Source organism: Bos mutus, chromosome 11, assembly GCF_027580195.1.
Source record: "Bos mutus isolate GX-2022 chromosome 11, NWIPB_WYAK_1.1, whole genome shotgun sequence".
In the NCBI taxonomy this organism is placed as follows: Eukaryota; Metazoa; Chordata; class Mammalia; order Artiodactyla; family Bovidae; genus Bos; species Bos mutus.
Window position 1 is genome coordinate 36,218,224 of NC_091627.1, and position 13,467 is coordinate 36,231,690.

At 47.8% G+C, this 13,467-nt stretch overlaps 1 protein-coding gene across 1 annotated transcript in view; it reads right to left on the bottom strand.

Annotated features, from left to right (window-relative positions):
• The window catches only part of ALK (ALK receptor tyrosine kinase), a 738,336-nt gene that overhangs the window by 114,186 nt on the left and 610,683 nt on the right, over positions 1 to 13,467 (bottom strand). The window contains exons 7-8 of the mRNA XM_070379310.1: positions 4,778 to 4,909; positions 2,277 to 2,377 (exon numbers count right to left, since the gene is read on the bottom strand). Of these exons, the coding sequence (XP_070235411.1) occupies positions 2,277 to 2,377; positions 4,778 to 4,909 (233 nt within the window). The remainder of the gene's footprint in view (positions 1 to 2,276; positions 2,378 to 4,777; positions 4,910 to 13,467) is intronic.

Below are 13,467 nucleotides of genomic sequence, written 5' to 3' on the forward strand. Positions count from 1 at the left end.
ACAGTCCCACACAGCAATGCAACATCTGTTTCTCTGTCACCGACATTCAGCCAACCTGGGAGAAGGAAATCAACTTCCTGCCTTCTGTATTTAGGATTCGAGAGAAACAGATGGCAGGGCTTACAAACCTGGAAATGCATATTTCTATTTTGGCCATTTATTTTTCTGATGAAAACATTTCTCCAACACTGGGAATTCAAAGACCCAGCAGCCTGAGATGAATGATCTGAAACCCTGAATGTGAAATAACTGTAAGCTGAAAACGGAGTGGTCTCCCTGCCTTCCCTTCACTCCTCATGCTGAGCCAAGCTCTGGAAAAGGGCAGGAAATAGCAGAAACCGCCCAGAGCAAATGTGACTGGGGGAGTAATAAAATAGGCCAGTAAAACAAAACACCTGTTTAAGCTATTGATCAACCCAAAGGTTATTAGAGAAATGATGACGTATTAGAAAAATATCATTTTTACCTTGACATTTCTTTTTTTTTGATCAGGCTCACATGAAAGCTAGTGAAAAATAAATTTGAAGTCGAAGTGACTTTAAGGATTCCCCTTGCCTGTCAGACAGGCCAATCACCTCTCCTCATTTAGACTTCCTCTTAAGAAACTTCCCTTTCTAGGTGATGCTCTGAGACACCCGAGAAGTATCAATGATGACTGAGTAATTCCACCATTTGCAGCGGAGAGCATGGTTTCTCAAATACAATTTAACATAATGAATCTACTTATTTGTGCCCTGACTTCTTCCAGAAAGGATTTAAGGTGGCTCACAGAGATACATAAAACATACACTAGGAGAAGGTGAGGTTGATGGGGTAGATGTCAAGTAACAATATAAAAGCGAATCAGGAGCGAGGCTGCTGCAAACTTACTGGGTAAAGAAAGACTTAATTCTACCATTCTTCTGATTAAAAAACCATCACTGATACATCTTTTCCATTCTCCTTTGCTTTATGTCTGTGAGTTTTTATTTCACAAAAAGACTAGAGGGCTTGGATTTGCCTGTACAGGAAACGGCAACCCACTCCAGTATTCTTGCTGAGGAAATACCATGCACAGACTGTGGTATTACATGGGTAACTCTGGCGGGTTACAGTCCATGGGGTCACAAGAGTCGGGATTCAGGGACTAAATCACCTCTTTCCTGCACCTCTCGTGGTCAAAGCCCCGCTTGCCGGGCACTGCTTCCAGCCTGCTCAGGGGATGTGAATGTGGTCAGTTTCACAATATCCACAGCTTGAAAGGCAACAAATTGCTCCGAGAGCACAAAGCTATTCCTGAAAGAAGCCAGGAAGGAGTTTCTCCTGTGAGTTTCCAGAAAGAGAGGACTGGCCAAATTTAAATTCAGTCCTGACTTCCTACATGTGCGCAGTACTGTCGCAATGCTGGGCCAGTGTGGAGAAGCGCAATCTGGTTGTTGGCTAAAGTTCTCTTCCTCATCCCCCATTCTTCTTCGCATATTTATACAGGGTTTCAGACATTGTTGGTTAATCTTTGTGCTACTTACTTTGTACTAGACCGCATGACAAGCCCTTTACAAATATTAAGCTATTTAAGCTTCACCTCCCTGGGGTAGGCACTCTGAGTCTCTACTTCCAGGTGGGAAAACTGAGGCACTGAGAGATTATTAATGGATAAAACAAATTAGGCCACCAGTCAGCGGTGGAACCTGGATTGGACCCAAGTAGTTGATTCCAGAGTCCATAAGCTTAATCACTGGGCCCTCTGGGGGTCTAAGCTCATCTCCTGGTCCCTAGAGAATATGACCTTGGGCTAAGAATCCTGGCACCAGGCCCTCAGTTCCCACACTGAAGGGGTAACAGCTACGCTAACTGTCTGGGCCAGTGGCTCTGGAGGCACTTCACTGACTGCCATTGATGCCTTAGTGATACTTATGTAAGTCAAAGTGTTGATGCTTTGAAACTTTGAAATGTATTGTAAGAGACTGACATCTTAGACTGACATCTAAGGATTCTATAAAAAGTTGCTGTTACCATTGCCTCTTATGTCTTGGAAATATTTTGGAGGTTTGCTGCCATCAAAGTTCTATTGCAAATAGTTCAGTGCAGCTGAGTGTGGTGTTTAAGGTGAAATTCACTGCCATGCCATGTTGCTAACTACTGTCTGCCTAGAAGATGGTGCAAACGGTCTTCTGGTCCTCCCACAGGAGAAGAAGAAGCCTGACCATCAGTCTATTTTGCTCATCTGTGTGTGTTCACCTGGAAGTGCCCTGAAGTGGGAGGAGCAGGCAGAGAACTAGAAGAACACCAAGACTTGCCTCACACGGAGAGTTCTTCATGGGCGCAGGAAATGTAGCGCTGGTCACTGTGGCATTTTCAGAGGTGGGGGCATCAGTGATGCTGAGCAATAGGGCGTGGCCTGGGCAGAGAGGAGAAGAGTCAAAACTGCACCATCCTTGTGCACTGAAGGGCCTTGGGGTGCAAGGTTAACGGGCCCCGCACTATTCTTCTCTAGCCTCGGGACTGAAGATGCTGTTACTTCTGCTTCCAGTGGGTAAGACAGCCTGCTTATCACTGACTATGAGACTAGGCTTGTGCAGAGGTCTTCGTTCTAAACAGCCTGTGACACTCCAGCACCGTACATCTGGGTTACTGCATTCCCTGATCTCCCATGGCCACCAGCTTTCGCTCATAGCCCGGGAGCAGCCTGAAGCACGCTGGACTTCCCCAGGTCCACCCTGCCCCCCATTTCCAGTCATGCCCGTGCTTTGCCCTCCAGTGGTCTCAGAACCTTCACTATCTACTCCCCTCTCCGGAGCTCAGGTCAGCCTGTGCCCCATCTCCTGACCAGGAAGACTCATTTATTCTTTTCTAAGCACTGACCTGCCAGAAAACCTGGCAGAACATGAGCCTCAGTCCAATGTGGTGGTGGGAAGGAGCATCTGCAAATGTCCAGGAGTGCTTGCCGATGTTTGGTGCTGTGGAGGTGGGGGACAGAGTGAGCCCAGGGCGCTCACTTTCAGGGGGCTCACAGAGCCCCAGATCGGACTCTAGTCATTCATTTCTGTGTTTCTCTATCTCATAGCAAAATGTTTATAAAGTTACTAACAAGTAACAAATTCAGATGGGTCCAGAGGAAAGTAACTAGACCAGGCCAGAAATCTTGGAAAACACCCTCCCATCCTTGAGGAAAAATCAAATGGCCAGGGTTATGTGACCAGGGAGGGAAAAGACCTGTGGTAGAAAGGTCATAATGGTTGTCTTCAAATATCTGAAGGGCTGCCTCTGTGGGAGAGGGCACAGTTCAGTTCTGTGGGGCTCCAGGAGATGGCAATCATGGTCACTGAGAAGAATTTACAGAGGGGTGGGGCTCATCTCCAGGTAAGGGAATGGATGTGTGACTCTGAGCTGTTAAGCAACAAAAAGGGCTGCTTTTGGAGGCAGGGAGAGACCTGTCACAAGAGGTATTCAACAGGGCTGGACACATTTGCTCTGGGTGCTGTCGGGGACCATCAGAGCAGAGACGAAGATCACGTCTCACGTCGGGCTTTGAGCTGTTTGTCTTCTCTGCTCCTGAAGACCAGGCACTGGGCATGAGGCAGTGCAGTGAGAAGGCTGGAGGAGAAGTGAGAGCTTTTGGCCTCCACATCTGGGGAGGGCCCTGCAGACTCCCCCATGGTCCAGTAACTCAGCCTCCCTCCCAGCCGGGCCCAAAGCCAGCTCACTAGATGCAGCCGGCTCTGGGGACCAAGGACAGAACTGCAGGGGTGCTGAGATCCTCAGTGGTAGATTTGGACCTTGTCCTCTCTCATACTTTTTACTATTAATTCTTAAAGGAAGCTGTAGGACGCACAAGCTTTGCTTGGAAAGAGAGGAATTTTGGTACAAGGGACTTCAGCTGGAGCAGGTAAACACAGGGGAGGGGGGAGAGACCCCCTCCATCCTACAGAAAGGTGGGGCCCCCAGGCCTGCTAGGCCTATCCACGGTGCACAGGCCAAGGAGAGGCCCATGACTGGATGGTGTGGCCTCTCTAGGGGCCCAGCTCTGGGAGCTACACTGGCCGCACAGACCACCTCTGACCCATGTCCAGGCCAGCACTTCCAGGGGTGGAGTCAGCCCAGTGTGGGTGGCATCTCTTGGGTGTGTGGAGACCCCATGCCCCCCTGGCAGTCAAGCAGGGCCTGTGAGAAGATGAGCTACAATGTGAGAAGGGTGGGAGTTGCCAGTTTCAGCCGGATATAGTGGTAGGGTTTGGCTGAAGAATTCGGGCCCCAGGGAATGATCTAGATAAGCAAAGTTCCTAGGCACAATCCTGGGGCAAATGGCAGGAGGACCTCCCTGAGTCCCAGTCTCCCACGTCATAAAGTCTCCCACCTCTCTGCAGGATGGAGGGGGTCTCTCTCCTCTCCCCTCTGCTCCCCTGTGTTTACTTGCTCCAGCTGGAGTCCCTTGTACAAAATTCCTCTCTTTCCAAGCAAAGATTGTGCAATAAGGAAAAAGAACAGTTTTCCTTATTTCTCAGTGAGTTCTGTGCCTAATACACAGCAGGTTTCAATAAACTTGTCAAATTATTATTATTGTTATTGTTGTTCTTATTTTTTAGCTAATCTTTTATCAAAATTCTCATTTTAAGGATCAAAGGATCAAAAGGTAACATCAGCCTTGGCTTGATTTAATCACTCTAATGCCCAAGGAGGTCTGAAGAAATTGTGTGGGCGTACCCCAGGGCAGAGGCAGGGAGGTCCAGTGGCTCAGGGTGGCGCCCCATTTCTGTTGTGTGGCCAGGTAGGGACCAGGGAAGGGAAGAGAGGGTGGTACCTTGGTGGTCTTGGAACCGGGCATCCTTTAGGGTCCGGACTTGCCATTGGGGTGTGTGGGGTGATGGTGAGCTTTGGGTCCAGCCGCAGAAGCCGTCCTCGAAGTCACAGTAAAAACCAGCAGGGAGTTTACCTGCAGGGAGAGCACAGGGGCATGGTCATTGCCGGGACTGCTAAACCCAAATCATCAAGTAAAATTACCCAGGCACGACCATTCTCTTTAATAACAGTTCCCTAACCAGACCCACAATGTCTAATGCTGCTCATAGTGAAGAGAAGCCTAATCTCTAACTTGTACGTGTGCTGGTTTCCTGTTTTCTGATCTTCTGAAAATAATAACTTCACAGCATGGGGTATTGTTAACCCAGCTTTATATAAAGCAGAGAAAGCAGAGGCTCAGCGATGTTAAGCAACTTGACCAAGGTCACAGAGTAACCCAGCTGGGATTTGAACCCAGCTCTTCTGCCTTATTTGGAGAAGGCAATGGCAACCCACTCCAGTACTCTTGCCTGGAAAATCCCATGGACAGAGGAGCCTGGTAGGCTGCAGTCCATGGGGTCGAGAAGAGTCGGACACGACTGAGTGACCTCACTTTCACTCATTGGAGAAGGAAATGGCACCTCACTCCAGTGTTCTTGCCTGGAAAATCCCAAGGACAGCGGAGCCTGGTGGGCTGCTGTCTATGGGGTCACACAGAGTCGGACATGACTGAAGTGACTTAGCAGCAGCAGCAGCTTCTGCTTTATTTATTTATTTTTGGCTGTGTTGGGTCCTTGCTGCTGCGCACAGGCTTTCTCTAATTGTGGAGAGCAGGGGTTACTCCTCGTTGTAGTGGTTGGGTTTCTTATTGTGGTGGCTTCTTCTGTTGCCGAGTGCAGGCTAGAGGGCATACGGGCTTCAGTAATTGCAGCACACAGGCTCACTTGCCCCACAGCATGTGGGATCTTCCTGGACCAGGAATCAAACCTGTGTCCCTGGCAGTGGCAGGTGGATTCTTAACCCCCAGATCACCAGGGAAGTCCCTCTTCTGCTTTTAAATTCTGTGCTCTTCACACAGAGCCACCATGAACAGGACCCTAGAAAAGCCAGTGTGTATATATATATATATATATATATATATATATATCACTGAAGTACATTTCCAGTGATCGGCACAATTGATAAGACTGTGGTGGTGGCAGTGGTAGTGTTGGTTGGGAGGTGGTTGCTTTGGGTCCCTCAAATCACCTCTGTCGGCAGAGACACACACTGCTCAAAACTATCTGTTTGTTTCCCTTTGTTTCCCAATCCCCTTGCAGTTAAGTGAAGGCCCATGGCTGGTTCTGGCCAATGACATGTGAGTGGAAGTGATGTGCATCTCCTCTGGAGTGAGGCTGTGAAAAGCCCTGGTGTAGATTTCAGTCTCTCTCTTCTCCTGCTGAAGTGACCGAGGAGAATTCTCGTTCCTGGGAGCGCTGCTGCAGGAAGATGGCGCTTCTGCCAGCAGGAGAGATCCTGTGGGGTAGAGGCCCCTCCCCCCAACCCTCAGTGGACAGGAAGAACTGTAAATGTTATGTTAAGCCACTGGAATCTGGGGATGGTTTATTACTGCAGCATAACCTAGCCTATCCTGACTAAGCAACCCCAGCCCCTGGGGCCTCTTTATATCATCTGTTGGCTCAGCATAAATGGTCCTGTTAGCACTTCTCTCCTTATCAGCCCAACCTCAGGTCCCATTAAATAGGCCACCGTCAGTTCTAGAGACCATATATTTCCCCACGGCCCACAGAGAAGGACAGGAACAGAGGGGTAGAGAGAGCTCCCTTGCTTCAGCTCACTCATAGAATGGCTGGAAGCCTCTGATGGTGCCAACAGCCCCGGCCAGGCCTGTCTCCACGCGGGAGCTCTTGAGCAGGGACCAGCACCTCCAGTGTCCTTTCTTTGTCTCAGCCTTCTTGGCAGCAGCAGGCTAACAACGAGGGCCCTAACACTTCCTGGCTGTGACAGCACCTTAGTGAATTATTACTCATTTCCCCCTGATTCTCTGTGCATTTCACACAGAGGCAGAATTATAAATTAAAACAGGCTGTCACTGACTCTGAGCATCTCTTCCCATTTATACCCCCCTGAAGAAACCATCCCCACCCCCAGCCCCACATGTTCCTCTGATTAAAAATCCAAAAGCAAAGGAGATCTTTCTATTTTATTTTTTATGCCCCCCTCAAGGAATTTCACATTCACTTCTTTAGCAAAAACTAACTGGTAGCTGGAAGCGACCTTCCAGAAAACGTCCTTCACACATGTGCTTAAACCAAGACCACAATGGAAAATTCCAGCAGGCAACGACAAGCTTCAGGTAGAAGGAAGGCACAGGGCTGAGCTGGGTCCTGCACAGTGTATCGCCCCCTTCTCACTCTTCCAGGAAGTGGAGGCAGAGAACTTAGCCTGACTTATCGGTGTTGGTGCCTCATCAGTACCGGACACCTGCGCTCTGGTCCTAACTTCTCTGCTTTCTGCAGGTGACTTCAGATAAGTCACTTCCTTCCTCAGATCCCTCATCTGTAAAGTGGGATAAGGTAGTGCGTATTTCACAGGGCTGTTTTGAGGACAATGTAAGAGAGAGAGTATGGAAACATTCTGTAACCACAGCAGTAGTGGCATTATGAATCATCATTCATATCTAGGCAGGGAAAGTCAACATCTGAAACTGCCAACACTGCCCTAGGGGCCAGAGATGAGTCCCTCAGCTCCTCTCTGGAAACGCCTGGGCCTTCCACTGAGACAGGAATGAGGAAAGCCATTGGCATTCTCCACCTTCTGGAAGCCCATTCTTATCCTAACTTGACATAGGATCCAGGGTGAGCTGAGGTCAGAAACCCCTTTCTTTTTGGATGATTGAATAAAGGGAGACGAGATAGGCCAAAATAGGTCAAAGGGCAACTTATGTGACAACGAAAACCTTGAAGGGTGGGCAGGGGTGCTGAGAGGATTTCTACCGCTGTAAGAACATCAGAGCATGTGCTCAGCAAGGAGCCAGTCCTGAGGAAGATGGTGGGGTGGTTGCCAGCATCAAGCCCTTGGCGGATCAGGCCGGGGCGGGGAAATTGCTGCTAAGACCATTGTTGAGCAGTGTTAGCACCCCGTGTTGGATCTAAGGTGTTATGTTACCTCATCCATCTCAAGCACCTACTCAGTGCCTGGCGTGTTGCAGAGCCTCAATACTTATTTGTTGAATGAAATGGGAGTTGGTCAATCTCAGGGTCGGGAAGGAGGAAATGACAACCCACTCCAGTATTCTTGCCCAGAGAATCCCATGGACAGAGGAGCCTGGCAGGCTATAGTCCATGAGGTTGCAAAGACTGAGGACACGATTGAGTGCTGACACTTTCACTTTCTTCAGTCCCCTAACTCTCTGCCACTTAGAATGTGGTCCAGGAGCCAGCCACACCTGCATCACCAGTGAAACTGTTAGCTGTGCAGAGTCTCAGGTCTCCCCTCCCTTCCCCCACCTACTGAATCAGAATTTGTACTTTTAATGCTCTTCACATGACTCCCAGACACCTTAATGTCTGAAAGGCACTGCTGTAAGCCACCTTCTTCTTGGGCTGCAGCCAGGTACTTCGCTGGCTGGATGGCCAAATCAGCTATGTGTGGGTCAGTCGGTCCCACAATATTCGGCAGTTATGACACCTGATTCCACTCTAAGAGAGACAAATTGGTCGGGTCACAGAGATGTGACCTCAGCAGCAGCTGCAGGAGCTGCCAAGTATAAACTCCAGGCCAAACGACACTACTTCTTTTCCTTCCTGGGTGACAACTCTGTTAACATTTTTGATAAATATGTGTTATACATTCCTTTGAAAATATAGAGTCATGGGAAAAATGCTAGGAGAAATACATCAAAATATTATGGTTATCTCTGAATGTCTGAGAGGGAGGATTATGGGAGTTATTTCCTCCCGTGTACTTTTTGATTTTCCAAATATTTTACAACCAACATGTTTTATTTTACAATAAAGAAATAAACCTAAAAAAAAAAAAAAACCAAACAAACTGTTTTCGCCCGACGGGAAGAGTATCCCAATAAACAGAGGAGATTATTGAGTACGTGGAGGGGGAGTGAGCTGCCTGCAACACTGAGCGAATCCACGACCCACCCAAGGAATGAAGGGGGGCAGCCTGAGGGACACTGCATGCCTTCAAGGCCATTGCTCAGGACACAGAGGGAACCTTGAAGACACCCTTCAATGGGTCACAGCATTCGGGGATGTAGACATGAACTGGCTATGTTTAATTAGAAAAAGGTGTATGGTATATGCGGAGAAGGCAATGGCAACCCACTCCAGTACTCCACTCCAGTACTCTTGCCTGGAAAATCCCATGGGCAGAGGAGCCTGGTAGGCTGCTGTCCATGGCGTCGCTAAGAGTCGGACACGACTAAGCGACTTCACTTTCACTTTTCACTTTCATGCATTGGAGAAGGCAATGGCAACCCACTCCAGCGTTCTTGCCTGGAGAATCCCAGGGATGGGGGAGCCTGGTGGGCTGCCATCTATGTGGTCACACAGAGTCGGACACTGAAGCGACTTAGCAGCAGCAGCAGCAGTATGGTGTATGGTGGTGGGCTTGGAGGATGGGATGTGAATGGACACATTCCTGATTGGATGGAGAAGTGCCACCTCCATTTCAGGTCCCCAACTCGTCTCAGTCAGAAATGCCCCTCAAGCTTGAGCCTGATAATCTGAATGAAGCTTAGTTTGAGTGTGGGGAAAGTGTAGGGAGTTGAGGCTGGGAGTTGCCAGGATACAACCTACTTTTTCCCTCTGAATTTCAACCATGGTTGAACACCCTGGCTTAAGTTTAGTGACCCTCATGGGGACATCCCCAACAATCTTAAATGACTACTGCTCAGAGAATGTGTTCCAACAGGTTCCAGACCACCTGGGAAGGACCAGATGAGGTCAAGAGCATTATCTTTAATGCATCATGGACAACAGCACCTCAGCAAGCATCATGTTCCAACTCATATTACTGATGAGGAAACTGAGGCCTAGAGGGTAGAGACGAGTGATCTGAGTGACCCCTAGAAGAGCTCTGGACCTTCCCTGCCTTTTCCTGGCCTCTTCTTCCTGCGTGGATATGTGATGAGAGTTGTGTTGGAAATTGCCGGAAACTCATGAAACTAGTGAGTCCGGCTTGCAGTGACTGAGAGCATGGGCTTTGAAGTCAGTCTGGATCTGAATCAGTGCTCAGCCACTGGCTAGCAGTCTGACGGACTCCAGGTTCCTCATCTGTAACACGGGCACAATAGCATTATTGCACTAGGACTGCTGTGAGGGTGAAATAAGTTAATGTGTGAAGAGTGTTCAGAGCAGCTCCTAGCATATAGAAAATTCTCAATGTTAGTTGTTACTATGCCTATTGTTATTTTCATGGGGTTGGTTTCCAGAATCAACATTAGCCAGTGTGATGGGGAAAACAGCTTAAATGCTGAGAGAATAGGGGTGCCCATAAAAGAAAAAGGATATTTACCAAGAGTACAACCAAGATCAGAGTGGCAAAAATATCAGAATAACCCTCCTTCTAATTGGACTTTCCTTCTATCAACCGACTTCTGTAGCGAAGAGCTCGGTGGGGTGTTCTCCAGGATGGAGCGGTCATTCTGACAGCTGGTCAGAGCAACTTTTAAAGTCTGGCTGAAAAGGTTTCTGGGCTCCAGGTGCCCACCCTCCTTACTGGAACCGGGCTGCCCTCAAGCTTGGGGTTGGCCCTGAAAACCCATTAATGGCAAGCCCCAAAATGGTGGGAAAGTGCCCTCAACCCACAGTAATGAGCTGGATCCCGCAGGTTCAAAGCTCTAATCATAGCTCGGTTCCCGACATGCTGCGTGACCCTAAACAAATCAATTACCTTCTCTGTGCTTTCATTTTCCCAATTGTAAATCAGGGCATGGACTGCCTGACCTGTGTCCCAGCTGGGAAGTGGGTATCACAAACTTTAAAAAGGCCAAGACAAAGTCACACAGTTCAGAGGCACTGCTGGAAATACTATAGAGACAAATAAGTAGACAGAGACACACATACAGGCTGGGTCCGGGGCAGCACAGGTGGGCCTGGCTTCTTGTTGGTCCCTGTGTGTAGTGAGAGCTTGGAGAAAAAGCCAGGAGCAGACCAGTGTGGAACAAGCCAAGGGCTTACCTGCAGCTCATTACCGAGTTTTATCTAAACCACTGAAAGTTTTGTATAAAAAGGAAGATTTTAAAGTGGAAAAATGGATTTCTTTATTGTTTCACTTGAAAGGGAATATATAAAACCTTTTTTCTGTTAAGGGAAAAAATCTGTCCTCCAAATGACCTTGGGGACACTGTGAACTTCTTAGAGCTGTTTGGCAGGCAGGCCCCAGCGTCCTGGAGCCACTGTGTCTGAAGGGGCGCTGACTTGGCTGCCCAGGGCCCCACAGCACCCAGGCTGCTGTGTCCTTTCCCAACCATGATCCCCTTGTTTCACGCCCTGCCTGTGTGTTGGATTTTCAGCTCTCTGAAGACAGAGGCTGTGTTATTCGTCTGTGCTCCAGGATCAAGTGCACTTTTTAGTTCACTTTACCTGTGTTCTGTAAGTGCTTGTGGTTTTCCTGGAAGAAATGTCTCGAGTGTTCACTTCTCCCCAGGCAGCTGCTGAGAACACCGTCTTCAAGTGGAGTGAGCACTGGGCTGGGAGTCAACTCTGCCCCTAACTCCCAGTGAGACCTCAGCAAGCTGTGTCCTCTGGGGAGCCCAGGCTCCCCAACTCATGTACTCATTTTAATCAACAAGGAGTCAGTGAGCACGTATGCTACACCAGGAATCATTTGAGATCTTGGTACGGGGAAGAGTACCAGACCCACTCTGTCCACATCAGGGGAGAGAGGCATGGAAACCACATCCAAGAGATGTAATGGATGCACCCCCACTAGGATGGCTAACATAAAAAAGGCAGACAACAATAAGTGTTGATGAGGATACAGGGAAGCTGGAAACCCTTATACATTGTTTGTGGGAATGTAAGATGGTATGGCCATTTTGGAAAACAGCTTGGAAGTTCCTCAAAATGTTAAATATAGAGTTATTATATGACCCAGCAAATCTATTCCTACGTAGGAAATCTCATTTCTAAGAGAAATGAAAACATCTGTCTACACAAAAACTTGTATATGAATATTCACAACAGCCCAAAAGTGGAAACAACCCAAACGCTCATCCACTGATGAATGGATAAACAAAATATGGTACAGCAATACAATAAAACAGTTTCTGGAGATAAGAAGGAATCGAGTACTGACATGTTCTAAAACATGGATGGGCCTCAAAAACATTATGTTAAGTGAAAGAAGCTAATCACAAAAGACCACATATTATCCAATTCCGTTTGTATGAAATGCACATCTACAGAAACAGTAAGTAGATTAGTGGTTACTTAGGGCTAGCGGAAGCTGAGGAGGGAAGAGGGGGAGGAAGCTGAAGGGGGAGGGATTGGAAGGAATTGAGAGATTGCCAGGGGTTTCTTTTTGGAGTGATAAAAATGTGCTAAAATTAGATTGTGGTAATGGCTGCATAGTTGTGACTACACTTAAATTGTACACTTTAAACGAGTGAATTGTATGGTATGTAAATTATATCTCTCAAAAGATGTTAAAAAGTAATGAATATTATGGTGCATGGATGCGGGGCGGGGGTGGGGTTGCACGGAGGAAGAAGAATAAACTGTACTGTTTGGCCATGGTCAGAAGACGCTTCTCAGAGGGACTGACTTTTGAAGTGAGTTTTGAAAGGGCAGATGTGACTTAAGATGGGAAAGTGCCGGGAGCCGGCATATTGCATACTGAGTGCCTGTTGCGTATTGAGTGCAGCACTTTCCACAGCATCATCTTTCAGGATCTGGAATAGCTCAACTGGAATTCTATCACTGCCGGGAGCCAGCGTGAGGAGCTCCACCCATGACAAAGGTCATGAGGAAGGAGGCTCGGCATATGCAAAGGCAGGATCAAGCCTCAGGAGTCCCCCTGGAAATTCTCGAGCATCTACCCCCAAAACCAGAGTCTGCCTACTTTCTGCTTTGTGCTTTCACCTACACCTCTGACTTTACAGGGGGCTGTCCCCCACTACCTCTCTCTGAAAAAAGAGTTAGCTTACAACTCCAGTTAATAATTCCTGGGTGTGACAGTGTTTCAACCTACAAACTCCTTTGGAAATCCTCTAGCCTGCCTGAATAGGTTTTTCTGGCCACATGTGATTGCTCAGAGCCTCCCAACTATGAGAGGCATGAGATGTTCTAAACTGTCTAAATACAGATTCCTTTGAGCAGTTAAAAGATTGATTAGAAATTGTATTGGTGAAAGGTTTTTCACTTGTTGGGCCAATGTTTGCTGCTAAGTCTCCATATCCCTTACCTGCTGTGTCCCTGGCAGTGTATTGATTGATATAATTGGTGTAAATAGTAGCTTTAATATTTGTAACCTGGGACCCTTGAGTTAATTTCTTTTTCTTGTTATAGCCCACCATACCTTTGCTCTGTAGGAATGCAACTTCATCTAATGCTTTTGGAGGGTGGCGCTTGACTTATAACCTTTAGAGAAAAATAAGTTTTCTGAAGAAAGGGTCATAAAATGTTAACAGGCCTCCGGGCCAGAAGATGATGCAAATCACCTAAACTTTTGCATATGATAAGTTTGCAGGAA